Source organism: Delphinapterus leucas, chromosome 14, assembly GCF_059928025.1.
Source record: "Delphinapterus leucas isolate spDelLeu-1000000601 "Yukka" chromosome 14, BTC_Dleu_Yukka2, whole genome shotgun sequence".
Taxonomy (NCBI): Eukaryota; Metazoa; Chordata; class Mammalia; order Artiodactyla; family Monodontidae; genus Delphinapterus; species Delphinapterus leucas.
In genome coordinates this window covers 657,963-678,003 of record NC_143142.1, presented here as the reverse complement: position 1 = coordinate 678,003, position 20,041 = coordinate 657,963, and the positions used below count along the sequence as shown (strand labels likewise).

Below are 20,041 nucleotides of genomic sequence, written 5' to 3'. Positions count from 1 at the left end.
AGCTACTGCGGCGATGGCCCTCAGCCCAGGGCTCGCCCCGGTCTCAGACCAGGAATCCAGAGGGTGCCAGGATGGGCCATGCCTCCTGAAGGGCAGCCCAGCCACCAGTCTCAGCAGCGGCTTCCTGCTGAGCTTGGGTGAGGCCTCACACTGGGCCAAGGATCAGGGCCCCACGTTCCTGGCTGGGCTCCTCGGGAAACTCACCCCAGTCACCCTCCCCAAACCTCCAGTCCTGACAGGCCCACCCACACTCATCAGACCCGTCTGCCGCCCACCCATTCACCCATCTCCCTTCATTCCCCTTCATGTGGCCCTCCCAGGATGGGAGGCTCCTTCCCGAGGTGTGGCAGCCTGACAGCCCACTGCGGGGGGGTGGCGGGGAGTGGCACCTCCAGGTAGGTGCTGCCACCCAGGGCCCCACCCTCGGCACAACGTGGTCTCTCATGGTGTCACTGGTGGGATAACACTTGGAATCGTGTCACCGCCGATTAACTGGCTTTGTCCTTCCTCACCCCACAGAAGGACATGGCCCTGAAGCCACACGAGCGGAAGGAGAAGTGGGAACGTCGCCTTGTCAAGAAGCCCCGTGAATCAGAAAACTGCCCGTCTGCAGAGCCTGGTGAGAACGGGCGGCCCCTGGAGGCAGGCAGCTCCGAGCAGGACCTGGAGCCCACCTGCGACCGAGGGGAGAAGAAGGCCCCGCTGCAGCCCACCAAGCAGGTGAGCGCTGGGCCCTCCCACTCCGAATCAAGGGCTCCTGGGCGGCCTGGGGGCCACAGCAGCACCTGGACACCACCCATCGGCATCTGGGCCTGCCTGGCAACGTGCTCCATCGTTGTCGGGTGTGGGATTAGGGGCATATGTGGATTGGGGCCGGGAGCAGCCGCCTGCTGGAAGTCTGAGGGTTCTGAGTGGAGGCAGGAGACACCCCGGGGTGGGGGTCACAGCCAGAGAAAGGCAAACCAGGCCAGGAACCCAGGAACTGGGGGCAGGGGGTGCTTGGTTCAGGCGGAACTGGAGGGTGCACCCGCTGATAGGCTGGCCCCGTTTCCCCATTGCGTCTGTCAGGCTCCGCCGACTATGGGGTGTCCAGCGTGTCTGTAACGCGTGGGGACCAGGCTCATTGCTGGTTGCTCTCCATGTGCTAAACTTACGCGAAACGCAGTGGGTCTGTGAGACAGGGAGGGAGTCATGTCAGTTGTGGTTGGTGGACCAGGTGCAAGGAGCAGCCCTGCTGGGAGGGGCCGTCCTTGCTGTCACCCAGAGCCCAGCTGGCCTGGGGCAGGGAGACTGGGGCCAGGGGCTTTCTCCCAGGGTACAGGGTTCTGTCCTAGGTGTCGGCTCAGCACTACAGCTGTTTTCCTCTCCAGGGACTCACTGGTTTGCGCCTTCTTTTCAGAGAGGGGTTCTTCTTGGTGTTTCACACTCCACTTTCAACTCCCTTGGGGATTGGAATGCTGGTGAGGGGGCAGCATGTCTCAGGGGCCTGGGCTGGATGGGGGGTCTACAGGCACACCTGCCCAGGTGGACACGTGCTCTTTCTTCCATGCAGGTGTGCTCCCCAGAAGGGGGGCCGCTCCCAGCCAACCACTGGGACCAGAACGGCCCGGCCCAGCGCCAGCAGCAGCTCCAGCCCAGCCAGCCCCAGGGGTCACTCCCAGCCCCGTGTCAGCGCTGCCAGCCCCGTCGGGCTCTCCCGGACCCTGGGCAGCCCTTCCAGCCCCAGCGGCCACTCCCGGGTCAGCGCAGCTGGCCCCAGCGGTCACTTCTGGGCCCAAGACAGCCCAGCCAGCCCCGGCGGTCACTTCTGGGTCCAGGTCAGCCCTGCCGGCCCCAGCAGCTGCTTCCAGCCCCAGATCAGCCCCGCCGGCCCCAGCGGTCACTCCCGGCTCAGCCCCGCCAGCCGCGTTGGGCACTCCTAGCCCCCAGGCAGCGCTGCCGGCGCCTGCGCTCCCTCCTGGCCCCGTGGCAGCGCTGCCGGCCCCTGCGGTCCCTCCTGGCCCCGTGTCACCTCTGTCGACCCCTGCGGTCCATCCTGGCCCCGTGGCACCGCTGCCGGCCCCTGCGGTCTGTCCTGGCCCCGTGCCACCTCTGTCGGTCCCTGCTGGCCCTCTGGCACCGCTGCTGGCCCACGCGGTCGTGGATGGGCCCGTGTCTCCGTGGCCAGCCCAGCAGGGCATCCTCAGGACAGCGGTGCCGGCCCCCACAGTCACTCCTCGTGCTGCGCCCACGTCGCCGGCCTGCCAGCTCACTCTCGGGCCAGTGCTGCTGCCCCCGGCGGCTCTCCCTAGCCCCATGCCAGCCCCGAAGGTCCCTCCTGGGCCAGCCCAGCCGCCCCCGGCGGTCCCTCCTGGGCCTCAGTCAGCCCCAGCAATTAGTCGAAACCCCAGAGCAGCCTGGCCCCCCCAAGCCTTCACTGCTGGGCCCTGGACAGCCGTGCCAACAAAAGCGGCCACTCATGGACCCAGAACAGCCTCACCCGCCCAAGCGGCCACTCTTGGGCCCAGAACAGCCGTGCCGACGAAAGCGGCCACTTCTGGGCCCGAAACAGCCCTGCCAGCCCCTGCGGTCACTTCTGGGTCCGAGCCAGCCCTGCCAGCCCCAGCCGTTACTCCCCATACCTGAGCGCCCGTCACTTCTGGGCCGGCCAACCCCGCCCCGCCGGCCTCTCCTGGGGCCCCCGAGCCAGCCACGGCAGTCCCTGCTGGACCTGGTCCGGGCCCATCAGCCCCAGCTCTCCCTCCTGGCCCCAGGCCAACCCTGCCGGCCCCTGAGGTCACGACGGACTCGATCCTCCACCCCTGCAGTGGCCCGCCAGGCCCCATCTGTGAGCCCTGGAGCCTGACGCCCGTTTTCCCAGACCACCCCAGGTGTGGCTGTGCTGGGCCGGGCCAAGGCCCCCTCAGCCTGTGGCCCGAGGTGTGTTGTCAGACTGGCCGGAGGCCTTCTCCGGACAGGCCGGGCCATTTGCGGCTGGAGGCTGAGGCTCAGCAGAGACGGGAGCCCCTGCAGGGCCACCACCGAGCCGAGGCCCCCCACGCCGGGAAGAGAGGAGAGGACCACAGCGCCTTCCCACCTCCCGCCAGGCTGGCCCCCGCCGTGCCCGCTGCTTTGTGACGTGCACGCGCCCGGGAGAGAGCACACAGCCACCCCCAAGGGCTCAGGCTTGTGGGGTGGGGGGTCCTTTAGCATCTGTCTGTGCCTCTAAAGTGCCCACATGTCCTTGAATGTTGGACTTCCATGCCCGGGTGTGCTGCCCAGCCAGTGTGTGAATTTGTGTGTGCATATACACGGCGTGTGGTCTGCAAGTGTCTGCCTGTGCGTGGAGTGTGTGCCTGTGTGATTTTGGGGGGCGTGCCAGCTGTAGGCCTTGCCCTCCTTGGGCCCCACCCTATCTGGCCAGTGTGCATTTCCGTCCCCCACCAGGCAGAATGTGGGCACAACCAGAGCCAGGCCTGAGGTCCTGCTGCTTCCCTCTGCAAAGGGTGATGTTTGCCCAGCTCTAGAGTCCTGTGACTGTGGAGAGGGGACACGAGGGATGCTCAGGGCTGTCTGTGGTTGAGTAGCAATTGCTGGTGAGACAAGAGGCTCCCCCTCAGGACTCTTCTTCCACCCCAGTGACTGAGCACTGAAGCCGGGGGCAGTCTCCTGTCCACCCCCCCAGCTTTGGACCAAGAAGGTCCATTCTGAGGCCATTCCCAGAATGTCCCCTCCCAGCATCCGACTCGTCCCCTACAGCTTTCCGGCTCCGGGCTCCCTAGGACGTCCCCGGTCAGGACAGACCTCACACTACAAACCTTTCTCTGCTTCCCCCCCACTCCCACCCGACCCGCACCTGCGCTCAAGGGTCACCACCCCTTGCCCCTGACCTCTGGCTCAGGGCAGCCCCGCACTAGTGCTCCTGGAGTCCTGGGCACAAGGTGGGAGAGCAGCGTCGGCCACCAGGGGTGCCCTGGCCAGGCTCCCAAGCAGTGCTCTGTGCGCCCAGTCTCACCCGGCTGTGACAGCCACCTCTAATACCGACCCGGTTCATGGAGGCCACAGAGGTGCCCCCCGGTTTCCAGACCCGAGCCTTCCTCCCTGCTTGGTCATGAGGACCCTGGCCCTCCGGGGGTCCTGACACCCAGAGCAGAGCCTACAGATAACCTGGTCTCCCTCCCAGAAACATGGGGCTTATTTTTCTGATTAAAGAAAATAAAAAGTGCTGTGCCATTATTTTTATAACAGCATCAGTGTTTGTAATTTAACAAAGTATGTGTCGTACTGGAAGCGCTTTACTCTGACAAGTGGTTTTCTGCACATCTGGACTTGCCTGTCGTTCATTCCATTCCAGCTGAGCTGCAGGATAGCAGCCAGGGGAGGGGGTGCCTGGCCTGGACCTGGCTCACTGCGTCACATGGTGTGGGCTTGGGGGGACTCAGCTCGCCATAATCACCCTCCAGGCCTCCCTGGCAGCCTCCTTGATGGACCAGCTCCACCTGTCCTGTTTCGGAGCCCTGGCTCTGGAAGGGGTCTTTTTCTAGATGCCACTGAAGGCGCTTCTGAGGTCTTGTTGTTGACCCTTCACGTTCGTTCCCACTGTTCCCTGTCGTCATGCACTGAGGGTGGCAAGGCTTCAGGCCACCCCCTCCCTCCCAGTGCCCTGAACTCCCAGCCCAAGGGGCAGCGTGAGCATCGCTGCACTGCCCACGCCCCCGGCCCCATGCTCTTGTCTGGGCATGGCACAGGCAGGCCAGGACTGGACGGGTGCAGCTCCTGCCTTTATAGGCCTTTCTGCTCTGCGCATGTTGGCTGCAGTGCTTGGGTGCCACTTAGTGCGGGAGACAGGACTGTCGGGGCACCATCTCTGATGGCAGAAGGGGGGTGGGGAAGAGGGCTGAGCCCACAGGGACGCCACGGCTGGGGCCGCCCTCCTTCTTCCCCTCCGGAAGGGCCCCGGCTGTGGGGGAGCTCCGAGGTGACTGGGGTGGGGCTGTTCCCTGTGTGATCGCTGCTGAGGAAGGGGCTTGGCTTCTGCCTGAACCTGCAGGGGCCCTCTAACCCCTACGGGGCTCCGCATGGCTGCGGCTGGCCTCAGGTTCAAAGTGCTGGGACCTTGAGGGACGTGCACTTGGGCGAGGCACCCACTGGCCACGGAGGGGACTGGGCTGCGTGTGTCGTGTCCTGGGGGACCCGTGTTGCCATGAGAAAATATAGGTCCAGTGTGGCCAGATCTTTGTTTCTGCGAACAACTGGAATCCTGGGTTTTTCTGTGGATTCAGTGATTTTTGAAACTTTGGTGGCTAATTCTAATTTGATGACTCACCTTGTTGGCCAAAGGACACAGCTGTGTGGGCTCTGCGTGGCCTGGTGGCAGAGGTTGGGGCCCTGGCAATTGACCTGGCCCCGAGGTCAGGGGTGTGGGGTGTGGCCCACCCCGTCATAGGGAGAGTAGGGCAGCCCAGCCTGGTGGGTGGGGCTGGAGTGAGTCTTTGGGGGTGTCGTGGGGCTCTGGGGGAGGCCCCATGCTGCCCCAGGGAGCCCTCGGACGGAGACCAGAGCCTGGGCACAGTGCTCTACTGGGACCTCTCCTCCGGCCCTGCAGCCCACCTCCCCTTCTGCAGACTGGGCCGTGGGGAGGGGACAGGCACCTTCTGGGCAGGAGCCCCTGACTTGGCGCCTGGTCCCTGTTAAACCTGTGATGGGCAAGGGCAGTGGTGGTTGTGATTTGCTGCCAGGTTGAAGAGGGAGGGGTGACCAGGTGGTCCGTCCAAAAGCGGCCAGAGATGGAGCGTACTGTGCAGGTGCTTACTAAGGAGACCCCTTGGCATCCAGCCAGTGGGTGGCAGGGCAGCCCCGGGAGGTGAGCGTGGGCGACCCCGATGAGCCCCTGGCTCTCAAAGGGGACCGCACGCCACTTCCAGCGTCCACCTGGGACGCCCAGTCCAGGCTGACAGTTTCCTGGGGAGGATTGCTCGTCTGCCGCTGTGCGCAGGCCTTCCCCATGTGCACGTGTGCACGCACCTCTTCTGAGCACAGAGGTGCTCCACACGTGAACGCCTGGTCACTCCCAACAAGATCTACTCCTTCACGTGGGAGACACTCTGGGGAGGACAGGCCCCTGGACCGGCCGCTCCCCGCACGAGGACGTCGTCAGCACCTAAGGCGCCGACACTGAGGATGCGTCCCGACTGAAGCAGATCACCCGCGCCCCGTGAAGCCTCTGTCCCTGCAGACACGGAATGTGACTCAGTCCCCCAGTATGTTAGGAGAGGCAAGCGTGTGTCTGGTGTGCACAGATGTCTGGCTGGCCCGCCTCCCCCAGCCAGGGGCAGCATTGACCGCAAGACACCCCTAGCAACTTGTCAGAGCGGGGGTGGTGGTGTCTAAGGAAGATGGTGTCCATGTCCAGCCACCTGCCCTTGCCTGGGGGGCTTGGCAAGAAACCTATCCCAGCGGTGGGACTGGGGAGGTTGAGACTGAGGGGTGCACTGCCCAAACCCCTGGAGGGGTCCCAGGGGCCTTGTCAAAGGCAGGTCCTGACCCTGCAGGTGACACTTGGAACAGCACACTCTTTGATAGGACTGTAATAGGACCCACTTTACAAGTATGAAGAGAAGAGACAGAATTAACCCTAATATATTTTAGATCCATGTACTGTCAGCTCTGTGTATCCGCGGACGCAGGGGGCTGACTGGGCTACATCATTTTATATGAGGGACCTGAGCAACCGTGGATTTCGGTATCTGCAGGGGGCTCCTGGAACCAGTCCCCCACGGACACCGAGGGACGGCTATATTCTAAGTAGTATCATTTCAACATGTAGTCGGTATGAAAATTATCAATGGGATATTCCAGTATTTTTGTACCAAGTCTTGGAAAGGCAGCGTGTATCTAACTCTGCCCTTATGCAGCCCTTCTCAGTTGAGACGGGCCTCAGACTGGTCCATTGTGTCTCAGAGCCGGCAGGGTGGGGAGGTGAGCTTCCCAAGTTCACTTTCTCCCCACACTTGCTCCTCTTGTTGGTTTCCTCATTCCCTCGCTCAGCCAGCCTTGGTTTGACCCCTCACCACTGGGCCGCAAAGCCGGGCGCGTGTCAGCCTAGAACCTCCCCTTGAGCACCAGGCCTGTGTATCCAGGGCCAAGACCCTCCACTCAGATGCCACAGCCCCCGCACTGAGTGAGAACAAGCCAGAACACAGCTCTAAAGCTTCCCCGCCCTTCAGTGGGGAGCCTTGCGTCTGCCCCGGTGATTGGGCCAGAAACGGGGAGCCACCTTCCACTGCTCACTCCCCTTCCCAGGCCAGTCCTTTGCTTCTGCCTCCTACATGTCCTTATGAGCAGGGTTTCATTAGAAGGTTCAAATGGAAACAAAAATTCACCATATAGAATGTGTGGGGTGCAGCTAAAGCAGTGTTCGGAGTGAGACCTCCAGCTTCAGTGCTCGTGTTAGAAAAGAAGACGGGTTCGAGATCAGTGACCTGAAGAAGCTAGAAAGAGAAGAGGAAGGAATCAAAAAAAAAGAAGAAAGGGGCGAATGCAAATGAGCGTAATTAGTGAACCAGGAAGCAAACGATAGAGAAAATAAAGCCAAAAATTGTTTCTTGGAGAACATCAGCAAAATTGAGAACTCCCTGGTTAAGAATGATCAAGCAAAAAAGAACGCAGATTACCAGTGTTAGGAACGGAAAAGGTAGTAGCACTGCAGGTGCTACAGACGTGGAAGGGATGGCGCAGAAACGATTTTATTCCAGTAATTGAACAACGTAGGTGAAATGAACAAATGTTTTGAAAAATACAACTTGCCAAAACCGACATAAGATGAAATAGGTGATCTGAATAGTCCTGTACCTGTTAAAGAAACTGACTTTGTCACCGGGTGTCGTGCCTACCCGTCATGGCCAGCCCACCACCATCTCACCAGCAAAGAGAAGCTGACCTCACAGTCGGCCCAGGGACTGTGTTCAGCGACCGCGCCTGTGAGGCCGCGTGTTGCTAGTGCCATTTTCAGACGAGGGCACTGAAGCAAAAAACAAGCAGCAACAGCAATGACAACACGAGGAAGCATCTCCGTAACTTGCCCAAGACAAGCAGGAAGAGTGGCTGAGCCAGAATTCAAACCAGGTGGCTCGGCTCCAGAGTCTCTGCCGTTGACCCTGACCTTTCCGTGGAAGACAACAGCAGCAGCTGGCCAGCCCCCGTCTCCCTGCCTGTCTGCGGGCAGCGAGGTTCCTCTCAGGAGCTCATTTGAGCATGCCCTTCCCTTGCTGAAAGCGTTCTGGAAGGTCCCCTCCACCCTCGGGAAGTCCTGGCTCCTGGATATGGCCTGAGCTCCCCCTGCTCCCCCCCACAGCCTGCCTGCCAGCTCACTCACCCTGTGGCTCAGCTCCCGCGCCGCCCACCCCTCCGCACACGCCCTCCCTCCCCTGTGCCCGTGCCCCTCTCCCGCTTTTTTTTTTTTTTTTTTTTTTTAATTTTTATTTTGACTGTGCTGGGCCTTCGTTGCAGCACGTGGGCTTCTCTAGTTGCAGCGCGCGGGCTTAGTTGCCCCACGGCATGTGGTATCTTAGTTCCCTGAATGGGGACCCAGCCTGCGTCCCCCGCATTGGAAGGCGGATTCTTAACCGCTGGACCACCAGGGAAGTCCCCCGTGCCCCTCTCTTTCAGCTCACCCTTCTGCGGTGTGGTGATGACCCGTTTCTCATCTGCACCCCTCCACCAGGCCTGGTAACCCCGAGGCTGGCAGAGGGCTGGGCCCCTGGAGCCTCGGTAAACGCCGAGAGTGAGACAGAGAGTTGCAGAGTCCTGGGCGCACTCCACGTTGGCCCGTCCATCCTCCCCACCATCACACCTGTCGGCCGGGCCCACATTTGTTTGCCAGTTTGTTTAGGGGTGTTTCTGATCACTTACAAGACAGTTTCCAGACTGGGCCGGGTAGAGTCCTTCCAGAAGATTCACACTTGGCCTCTGGCAGATGAGCCTCATGGTGGGGAATAAGCTCTGACACCTACTAGCGGTGTGGCCTTGGGCAGGTGACTGCCCCTTGGTGCCTCAGTTTTCTCATCTGTACAGTGGGGTAATGACACCCCTCCCTAAGGGTTTTCGGTGAGTCAATTTAAAGTCAGAACCATTCTGGGTCCTGGCTAGCTGCTGTAAATGCCTGGCTCCTTTAATGTGGATGGTTTCTCCCACCTCCACCTGTTCTGAGGCCTGGGCTGCAGCTTGTGGGGAGGGGCAGCCGCGGGGGGCTTTCCTGGGTCGTTCTTCATCCTCTCCCCCTCCCACCCCATCATGCCGTCATCGTCATCATTGTCGGCTCTGCGCCAGCTTGGCTGGTACCACACACATGGAGGTGCAGTTCCAGGGTTAGGCGCCCGGGCTCTGCAGTGGCCCCAGGCAAGGACTCCTCCTTTCAGATGGCCTGTTTCCTCGTGTGTAAAGTGGGGCTGTCAATACTGCATGCGCCTCAGGTTGCTGAGATGAAAAACTGAGTTGGCGTGCACGGTCCGTGCTAGATCTGCTCGTTTGCTGCTCTTACCGTGGTTACTGCTTTATCGTTATTCCCTGTAGAAGGGTTCCTCCTGCCTCCTGGGTGAGGCCTGGCCGGGCGAGGCTCAGCTTTGGCCTCCTTGGCACGCTCACCTGGCCCCATCCTGCAGGGGGAATCCGGCGGCCTGGCACGGCCTAAGGGCAGAGTGCTTGGCCTTTCCGCAGCTTTGGCGCCTGTGCCCGGGGCCTGCAACATGGGCCCCCACCCCAGACAGGACCCTCACGCGGATGGAGCATGGGGGACTTGCTGAGGGGCGCTGTTGGGAGGAGGGCGGAGGGGAGTGGACACCTGGGTGCGGCCAGCACCCACCCCACGCCCCCGGCCCGCCGTGCTGTCACAGCCCGTTCGGCGTGTACTTCTTTGGGCTCTGTTGTCAGTCCCTGTCTGGGCCCGGGAATGCCTCAGTGACTACGACACGCGTTGGAGTTCCAGAAAGGCGTGACAGGAGTGGGGAGATTTGGGGGTGACAACAGGCCTGCCTGGAAACGGAAGGGGGTTGCTTTAGACCAGGGGATCGGGGCGGCCTCACCCAGGAGGTGACCCGAGCTGAGGCCCGAGTGACAAAGAGCCAGCTGGCCAGTACCCTGGGATGGTGGCGCAGGGCCTGGGCAAGTGTGAATGCCACTCGCCCACAGAGGGGCCACTTGGGGGTTCTATGCTGCGCAGTGACGTGAGCTGAGTTACGCTTTTCAGAATTCACACTGGAGGAGGTCTGGGCGGCTGCGGGGAGGTGCTTGCGGCTTGACTTAGCAGACAGATGGGGCCAGCAGTGGAGCAGGCTGAGTGGCTCAGCCAAAGAGTGGAGGTGAGATGGAGCCCAGAGGACCCTGCTCTGGTGGCACACACACCCAGAGTCCACTGGCACGACTGGGGGCAGGACACGGCACACCACCCCTGTCCCCCAGCAAGAGGGACCACACTCAGGGCGTCGCGGACACTCACATGCACTTGCTTACATAGAGCTCCCAGAGCCTGCTGGCTCCTCGGGTTGTAGCCTCAACTCAGCCAGCATCCCGTATACAGTCTGTTGCACGTCTCCATCCCCCATCTGTCCATCCATCCATCAGTCACCCATCTGTCCATCTGTCCACCCGGCCGAGTCCCGGGGAAGGACGTGGAGCAGCGGGAGGGGTGGCCAGCCTCCGAGGGCAGCAGCTCGCTCCCTGACCCTGTGCTGGCCGTGGGACCCTCCCCACTGTGCCGGGCCCCATGCCAGGTAGTGGGGACTTAGGACAGCCCCTGCCTATTGGGCACTCGCGGTCCAGCGACCCTGCTTCGCTCTCAGAGGGACACCTGGTGACGCAGGAGTGGAGGGAGCATCGGGAAGGATCCCTGGGAGAAGCAGGGCCCACGCCCAGAGCCGGGGCTCCTTAGGGCTGACTCCATGGTTCTGGAGCCTCCACCCCTTCGCAGCCCGGAGAACCGCCCCCTCCCTCCCGCTTCCCCGGGTCACCCGGCAGCTGCAGTACCACACTTCACCAGCAGGCGCTGCTGTCAGTCGCGGACGCCAGCCTGCAATGCTGCACTTGGGGTGACCGTCCTCCACGCGGAGCTGGGGGGTGTGCTGTGCGCATGCGGAGGAGAGGCCGTGCAGGCCGCCTTGTCGGGTGGGGCGGGGGTCCTGACCTTCCTCGCCCACCCCAGCGTCGGACTCGCCCACCAGCCCCCTCGTGGGTGTGTTTGCACGGTCTGTGAGAAGGGCCCCTCCCTGGGCCAGCCTTGCCCTATGGCCCTGCCCAAAGCCCAGGCTTCCCAGAGTGGGAGGTAGAGCACAGACGTGGAGCTCGGAGGGCGGGGCCGGGGGCGGGGGGCTGAACAGAGTAAAGTATGTGATGTCCTCACTGCTGTCACGTGCCAGGCCGGAGGGGGTACAGGTTCAGTGGGGTCAGGTGGCCCCCTGAGCGACAGGGAACGGGGTACAGAGCAAGTAGTCTGGGCGGCAAGGGGCTTCCTGGGCAGAGCTTTGGGTTTACAGCCCTGGGGCACTGATGTAGCGGGGGTGACAGAGGGGCTAGGGGGCGGGGCACCATGGGGAGGGGGGCCCCATCCCCGGCACAGCCTGGGCCTCGGACCCTGCTGCAGTCCAGGCTTCAGGTGGACCGGACAGGCTGTCGCCCCCCACTTAGCTGTGCCGGGCACCTGCTCCGAGGGGTCATGGAAGGCTTCGGAGCCCACAGAGCGCACTGGACACTGGGGATCGGCTGGAACGAGCAGGAGCCGCGAGTGGGGGCAAGAAGGCAGGTGGGCTCTCACGGATGAGCGCAGCTCGGCCTCCCAGTCCAGCCCGTGGGGGCCAGTCAGGGCCATGGGCTTGACCTATGGCTGCCCAGTCGTCCTTGAGGTGCCCAGGGGAGTCACCTGGGGGGCCCAGGAGCGCTTGGTTTGCACAGGGGGTGGTCCCTGAGAGGAAATCGGGATGCTGGGAGGAGTGGGGAGTGAAGGAGGAGGGGCCTCCGCTGCAGGCCTGGGTTGCCATGTGGCCCCGGCACGGAGAGGCCGGGAGTGTGCGCGTGCGTGTTTGTGCGTGTTCGCTGAGTGGACACGGAATGGGGTGCCTGGGCTGTCGTGAGCCTGTTTCTGCAGGGGTGTAGTGGAGTTGGCCATGGCGGCACTGTTCCTGACTCCCTTCTCGCTGGGATGTGCCTGACCCTTGCCCCACCCCCCAGAGCCTGTCCCCCGACTGGTTTGAAGGAGACTCTGGGTGGCCTGAGCCGCAGCCCCCTTCTCAGGGTTCCCCAGGGTCTGCACTAGGCCATCCTCCTCCCCTTCCCCTCCCAGGCCCGCAGGTGTGGAGGCCAAGTGGGTCTCTCCTTATCCTGGAGGCCAGTGCAGACCAGCCGTGGGTCAGAGGGCACCTCCCACCCCTGGGGGGCAGAGGGGAGAGGCATGGGGCAGAGCCCAGAGCCCCTGAGAATGTGTGTGTGCTCGTGTGCACTCCTGAGAGCTCCACGGGCTGGTGCTCGTCTGCGGGCAGAACCGTCTGGTGGGGCGTGAGCTCCTGCAGGGGCTGTCGCGTGTGGCTGTCCGGGTTGTGCACTGCACAGCTCCAGGGCCGCCACCCCACTGTCGCCAGAGGTGGCGCGTGCATGTGCATGCGTGCAGCAGTCGGGTGTGCGGAGGGAGGGCGCCTCTGCTCCGTCTGCGCTGCAGGACTCCATGGGTCGCGGGGGCACTGTGTGCGCCCTGCTTCAGCCAAGGGTCTCGGCAGGGTGGTGTGCGTGCAGGGCGCCGGGCAGGTGTCAGGAGCAGGTGGGCGATGGTCGGGATGTGGGCAGGAGAGGCCGGGGTGGGTTCACGTGGGGCCGTCCAGGGGCTCTCAGTCGCCCTCGTATCTGTGTGCTCTGGTGGGTGCTGGTCTGTGAAGGGTCTGGAGTCCTCGTGAGCCTGCTCACTGCTGGAGAGAGGGGTGCCGGGTGCCCCAGCCAGCCCCAGGGCATCCCAGGCCCAGGGCGTTTCCTCCCCCCACCAGGGGGGATGCCACCTGGTGTGCAGCTTGAGGGGCAGCCTGGGGACACCGCTGGGTCCCACCTCTTGAGCCCCTTCTCAGCCGCACCCCCTGGACTGGCCGCCCACTCCCCACACTCTGGGGGTCTGATCACCAAGTGGAACCACATGCTGCCTCTCTGTGGCCAAGTGCGCTTGGCGGCCGGCCCGGGAGACAGACGCTTCCTCCTGGGATGTGCCACAGAGCCCAGGGCGGGGAGGGGAGCCCTGCTGGCCGGAAAGCCCAGGACCCCAGGTGCTCCTGGGGTGCCTCAGTCTGAGGGTGGTGTCCCTAACCCTGCTGGTCTGAGGGAAGTGTCCTCTCCCCGCCCTTCTGAGGGCTGTGACCTGACCCTGCCAGCTGGAGAGCAATGCCCTGCTTCCACATATCCACCCGTCTAAAGGGGAGTGCTGGCCCCGCCAGCCTGAGGACACGTTCTGGTGGTGTGCCACCTTGCACGAGCCGATTGTTGTGTGTTCAGGAATTTTGCACACCTCGAGGAAAGCCTCGTTGCTCCCAGCAGTGCCGTCCCCTACCCTTCCCGATAGCCTCGTGACCCACCTCCTCACCTTTCAGAGTGTCACCTTCTCAGTGAGGCCCTCCCTGGCGACCCTTCTTTGCTCTTCTCTGCCATAGTCTTTTCAAAGCACCTGTGGCCATTGCCGACCGTGTGCTGGCCTCTTTGTGGGCTTCAGGGGGGCGGGGCTTGTGTCTGTTTGTGTTCATTGCCCAGAACAGAGCCAGCTCATAGGCACTCGGTAAGCCTTGGGTGGGTGGATGGATGGATGGGTGGACGACGGGTGGGTGAATGGATAGATGGATAGATAGGTGAATGGATGGTGGTTGGATCGGTGGGCAGATGGATGAATGAGTGGACAGGTAGATGGGTGGATAGATGGATGGATGGATGCGTGGGTGAGTAGATGCGTGGATAGGTAGAAGGGTGAATGGATGGATGGATGGATGGTTGGATGAGTGGGTGGCTAGATGGGTGGATAGGTGGAAAGGAGGATGGATGGATAAAGGATGGATGGATGGTTAGATGGATAGACCACAAGGCCCAGGGGTGGGCACAGGCACAGGGGCTCCCAGCTGCCCTCCCAGGACAATCAGTGCCCAGGGAATCTGATGTTATCTCGCCAGCTCCAGCTAGAAATGGAGGCATGGCATCCCTGGCCTTCTGGCATAGCTGGCTAGCAGCATTTCTGAGCCGCTAGGAAGCAGACAAGGCTACAGGACAGCCAGACCCGAGCTTGGGCTGTTTGGGGTCCTGGCCTAGGAAGAGAAGGTGACCAGCCATCCCAGTCCAGGGTTGGGGTGGTTCCCAGGGCACAGGACTCAGTTTTACAGGATTTTCTGGGAAATGGGGCTTTCAGAGCTAAAACCAACTGCCTGAGGAAGGCTGACAGACCCCAGCCTGCCCCCCTCTGCAGGGCACCACCGAGGAGTCAGGATAAGGCATCCTCTCTGAGGCCCAGCTTAGAGAGGAGACAACTTGTGTGAATGTATGATGTGGAATGTGGCATCCTCCCTCCTCCCATTTCAGCTGTGTGGGGGTTGTTCTTCAGCCTCTGCTTCCCCTCCTGCTTCGTTGGGTGTCCTTGCGCAGTGAGCAACCTGCACAACTATGTGCAGCAGCCCTGCGCCAGGCCTTTCCTGTCCTTGCAGTGTCTCTGGGCCCAGCCTTCTTCTTGGGCAGGGACCCTGCTCTGAGCCCGACCCAAAATACTGTCCCGCAGCAGTGAATGTGGGGCTCATGGGGGTGATTGCTAATGATCGGAGCTGTGAGTCTCAACTGGAGCCGCAGCAGAATCCCCCAGAGGCCTGATGGCGCAGCAGGCCTGGGGTGGGGCCTGAAAGTGCGCACTTGCACTGCTAACAAGCTCCTGGGTCCCGCCGCTGCAGGTCCAGGGACCCCACTTTGAGAACCACTGGACTAGGACATTTGTTTTCTTGCAGAGGCTCCCTACCAGCAAGGCAGTGAGGAAGGTCCCCCAGGCTCCCATATTCCCTCCTTTTGGTGAGACCTGTCACGGGGTCCAGAGGCAAGAAAGGCCCATCCCTGCGGGGCAGTTAGAGCCCACTGGGGGCAACAGGGACACCTGGTGGCTTCTCGGTGCTGGAGAAGGGTTCCGGCTCACAAGCAGAACCTCTTACCCCCATAGTGCCTGTGCAGGGCTCTGTCGGCACCCACCTTTCACAGATGAGGAGACAAGCTCAAGCACAGTCAGAAGAGGCAGCGCTGGCCCAGGGGCTGCGCATTCACCGCCTGGCTGAGCACGATGGAGCTAGTGAGGCGGGGGTGCTCCTGCCTGGGCTAGGACTGGACCCCCACCCTGGGCCTGCCATGGGGAGCGAGGGTGGTATTGAGGCGTGGGCTCCCCCCGGCTGTGGCTGTTCCAGCTTCCCAAGAGGGCTGCCCTCCCCTGGGTCCTTGCACCCAGGGCCCGGGCTGTGGATGGTCACTGGTTCTGTGTTTTGTCATTACACTCTGCTGGCCACACAATGTAGGGGCCTGTGGCTTTGGGGAGTTGTGCCCCATCTCAGGGCTTCGGTTGGCCCTGGGGAGCAGGGGCTCTGAGGGGCTGCCTCGAGAGAAGCTTCTGGCTGAGCCCACCCTGGGGTCTGCAGGAAGAAGGGTGCAGGCCATAAGGTCCTGGGGACTCGAGAATATTCCAGAGCATAGCTGGTGCACCCTGCTGACCCGTCCTGACCTTCCGCCCTGCCTGGGGTCTCTGGGGCTGAAGGATGCTTATGACAAAACGGTTGGGTGTGGAGGACTGGGCCTGCCTCACCCCGTCGTGGTGCAGGTTCTGAGCACTCCTGAGCTCCGCGAGCTTGTGCACTGGGCTGGGAGGCCTGGGGGTGGATAGGAGGGCAGGACGTTCACACGCCCTGCACGGCCCCCAAGCTGCCCCACAGGGACAGTGGCCGCCCCTGGAGCAGGGGTCATCGGGTGCTAGGCAGCGTGCAGGCCGAAAACCATGGCCTCGGTGTGCTGCTAGGAGACGTCAGACACGCAGACAAAGGTTTGGGCTGTCGGTGCGTGTCCAGACGAAGCTGTGGGAATGTTCCAACACAGGGAGGCTGGAGAGACCGGGAGGTGGTGGGATGGCCGAGCTCAGTGGGTCCTGCCAGGAGAGCACCAGGAGCTGGCAAGACATGGGTGGAGGCTGGCATGGTTCAGGGGTGGTGACTTCCTGGGCCAGGGAGGGTGGAGGTCTGGGGCTGTGATGTGCATCCCTGCCCCACAGTTTTGTGAGGTTTGAAACTATTTCCGAGTAAAAAGAAAGATGCAAGCAGGATTCTGGGTCCACTTTCCACACTGTCACTTAACCTCTCTAGGCCTTGGTTTCCTCGTCTGTAAAGTGGGCACAGAGCATCTAACAGGGCTTTTGTGTGAGGAGCAAAGAGCTGGGGGCCCACCAGGTCTACAGAAATTCTGGCAGATATATGACATGGCAGCACCTGTCCTAGTGAGTACTACTTGCTTCGTTCTGCAGATGACAGAACTGAGGCACAGAGAGGTTGAGTAATGGCCCTAGGACACAGAGCGGGGAGTGGCTCTGCAGACCTTGCAGCCCTGACTGCCCACCTTGGGTGGTGGTGAGGACTGAAGAGGCCCGGGAGTGACGTGCATGCCGGGAGCGGGGGTGAATTGCCGCCGGCCTGTCTTGACGCCCCGTGACCGGCCCTGGTGGAGTGGAAAAGGGCAGGGCGGTCCATTGGCCCGCTCGCCATCCGGGACTCTTTACAGCCGTCCACTGGGCCAGCGGGAGGAAAGGACAGACAGAGCTGGTAGCAGTTTATGCCGCTGAGTGCCCGCCCTTTGCTCTCTGAGGCATTTCTTTCCCATTCTGGGTAGGAATGGGCGGTAGTAGGTTGTAAATGTTTGGCTGTGCCCCTGGTGCCCCCGCCCCAGGCTTCAGCCCAGAGGGACCGGGTCGCGGAGCGGGGAGGAGGCCGAGCCTGGCTGTGCCCCGGCCCCACCCTGCAGGGTGTTTGCTGAGCCCGTCTCTCCCGTTCCCCAGATGAAGGTCACAGTGTCCAGAGGGGGCGACCACAACAGTGACGGCGACAGCGTCCGAGAAGCCACCAGCTCCCGGAGGAGCAGTTCTCGGGACCAGCTCAGTGACGTGAGTAGCCCAGCCGCTCACCGGAGCATTTCTGGGTCCCTGGGGCGACTGCCAGACCAGCCCCCAACCTTCAGACACTGCAAGCCGTTTGCTTAGGGGCCCAGAGTCTCAGTTGAGGGTTTCGTGCTCACAATTAGCATCTGCCTTCATTAAAACATGATTTTTCACTAATTAGGGCTTCCCCGTTAGGAGGGATTTAAATGAGGAGCAGCCATGAGGCACTGGCAGGGGCCCACGGAGGTGACCATGCTGGGGTGCAGGTCCTGCATCCCGCTGGGGGCAGGCTCGGGGTTGGTGCCAGGCTGGCAGCCGGCAGGGATGTCGATGGGGAATGACTCCCACAGATGTGTTTATTAAGAAGGGCAGGGGGAGTGTCCCTGGCCCGGTGAGTCGGTCTGGAACTGCAGGGAACAAGCTGGAAGCACTCCCACCTGCCCAGGCGGACCAGCCTGTCAGCTCGGGCTGGCAGTGGCATGGGTGTCCAGCAGTCCAGCTCTCTGCTGAGGCAGACACGGGGCCACGCGGAGGGGAGGGTGCGCCGCCGAGGCACAAGCTGGCGTGGGTCTGGGGACACCCTTCGGTGTCCTGCTTAAAAGACGGGTCCCTGAGCTCAGGTCCCGGGGTGGGTGTTCTTGGGGCCCAGTGTGCGGATGACCCAGGCAGGCAACACACAGGAGCTCCCACTGGGATTTGGCCCACCACAGTGGGGGTGCTGGGTAGCCCTCCAGGGCCCCCGGGTCTCCCTGGACCATGGAGAAGGGGATGGGCAGGTGATATAAGGGCTAGGGGTGGGGACAGAGGGGCCCCAGGGGGAGGGAGGACTCAGGCAGAAGGGGCCCCAGGAGGAGGCGCTGCTCGGGAAGAGGCCTTTGTCTTCTTGACCCCCAGCTGCAGAAGTGGCCGCAGAGCAGAGATGGGTTTTCTGCAGGGCTAAATGGAACGAGTCGTCTCTCATTATCATTTAAATGGGGGCTGGGGGAGGGCGGGCACGGGAGGCCGGGCTCCGATCTTGTTGCCACAAGATGGGAAAATAGGCTGGTAATTGTCTGGGGCCGCGGGGGCTGCCCTAGTTCGAACTCCTCTAATTGCCAGCCGGGGTAAACGAACGGAGACGGATTCTGAGCACAGTGCCGGCGGCGTGAGGGCGCAAGCTTGGGGACAATTATGGCACCCTCCCCACCCCATCAGCAGGGCCTGGGATTGGGCCACCCCTGCTGGTGAGGGACCCCCACTGCGGTGAGCTCGGCCTGGCAGACCCCAGGGGCCGGCCCGGGCCGGCCAGGGTCTGCCTGGGGAGGGGAGGGGTGGCCTGGCCTCAGCTGAGCAGAGCAGAGTGGTCCAGGCTGCAGTGGTCACCCCTCCCAGAAGAATCTTGGCATCTGGACCTCAGTGCGGTCTGGACCCTGGTCTGTGGGTCCCACAAACCTCAGACAAGCCCACCCTCGCTGACTGCGCCAATGTCCCCTGCACACACACCTGCCCGGTCACCATGTCCTGTCCGCCTGGACCTCAGGGCTCAGCCCTAGTGACCACCGCCAGCCCTGGGGAGCTGCTGAAATGCACTTGACTGGTCTCTCCCGTCGGATCCGAAATGCCCTTTTGAACCAGAGGGCGCTCCATCAAGCATTGTTGGGGTCGCCCTCACAGGACCTCTGGGGTGGCTGCCAGCCTCCAGGCCACAGCTGACCCCCACATCTTGACATCTGAGGCCCCAGTTGCCCAGCTCCTCCTCCAGGAAGGCTTCCCGAGGCTTCCCGCTGGACCCTGTGACCTGGGAGGCTCGTGGGTGGTGAGGGAAAGGTCGACCTGAGCACAGAGAGGGGGTCAACCCCTGGCCCAGAACCCCGTGTGGAAAGGTGGGGTTGGTCCTCTGGGAGGGGCTGAGATCTGGCCAAGGGCTGAGCCCGTCCCCGAGGAACGTGGGGAGACCCCGCTGGGCTGGACCACATCTCCAGGTCTGGGGGTGGAAGGCTCCTGGTGTGGGTCTTCAAGCCAGGCCCCAGGCTGATCTGGGCTCCGTGTTGCTCGGCGTGGCCCCAGGCCAGAGTTCCGGCAAAGACCCCGGAAGGGGCTGCCGGTCTCTGCCCGCTCAGGTCCTCGGAGGAGAGGGTGGCCATCAGGGGCTGCCCCCGGTTCCTGACTGTCCTTCTTCCTTCCCTGCAGAGCTCGGCGCAGGCGGTCTCAGGCAGAGGTTACTCCGTAAGTCTCCCGCCCTGCTTCTGCTGCTGCTCCCCGCACCCCGGCCCTCAGGAGTCCCGACTGTGCCAGGCGCTGCCCCCAGGCTGGAGGGGGGGGTTGGTGCAGGTTGGGGGTGGGGCCAGAGGCTGCAAGGGAGCATCCCTCCTGGGGTCCTGGCCTGCGAGGAGTGTGGGTGGGCCGGACACTCTGCCTCTGGGTCCTGTGGGACAGCGCTTGGTGTCAGGGGTCCCACCCGTGGAGCAGCTGCCCCCTAGCACCCTGACACCATCTCCCGGACCATACTCGGCCGGGCCGGAGAGTCTGGACCGGGGCATGAGGCCCCAGCCGCTTAGCTGTCGTCTGGGGCCCAAGGGCAGGAGGGAGACGGCCTGCTGCCGCCTGATACTCCAGCCAAGGGGGGTCCCGTCCCTGTCCCCCAGCCCCCTCCTCACGACTTCATTTCATTTCCTCTTAAGTATCAGGAGGACTGTTAATGACACCATAAAACCCAGAGCTCCATAAAAGCCATTTCTGCGGATTTACAGCCGTTTTGGCTCATTGGAGGGCAGGGGCCTGGACTCCGCCCGCCTCATCCCCGCAGCCCCTGATTTACTGTGAGTTCCAGAGTTCCAGGGTTTGACGGCAGCCTCTCTAAATCACAGGGGCTTTTTATAGGGTGTGTAATTAACCCATTAATTCCCCGGGGGGCAGGGA

General features: G+C 62.6%; 1 protein-coding gene across 11 annotated transcripts in view; it reads left to right on the top strand.

Annotated features, from left to right (window-relative positions):
- The window catches only part of FBRSL1 (fibrosin like 1), an 84,193-nt gene that overhangs the window by 15,090 nt on the left and 49,062 nt on the right, over positions 1-20,041 (top strand). For 10 of the 11 annotated variants that reach the window (XM_089894283.1, XM_022598144.3, XM_089894282.1 and 7 more), the window contains exons 2-4: positions 520-720; positions 17,045-17,149; positions 19,313-19,348. In XM_089894283.1, the coding sequence (XP_089750409.1) occupies positions 520-720; positions 17,045-17,149; positions 19,313-19,348 (342 nt within the window). Of the gene's footprint in view, positions 1-519; positions 721-1,552; positions 4,227-17,044; positions 17,150-19,312; positions 19,349-20,041 lie in introns of those variants that run through there. The other variant, XM_089894285.1, reaches the window with a different exon arrangement.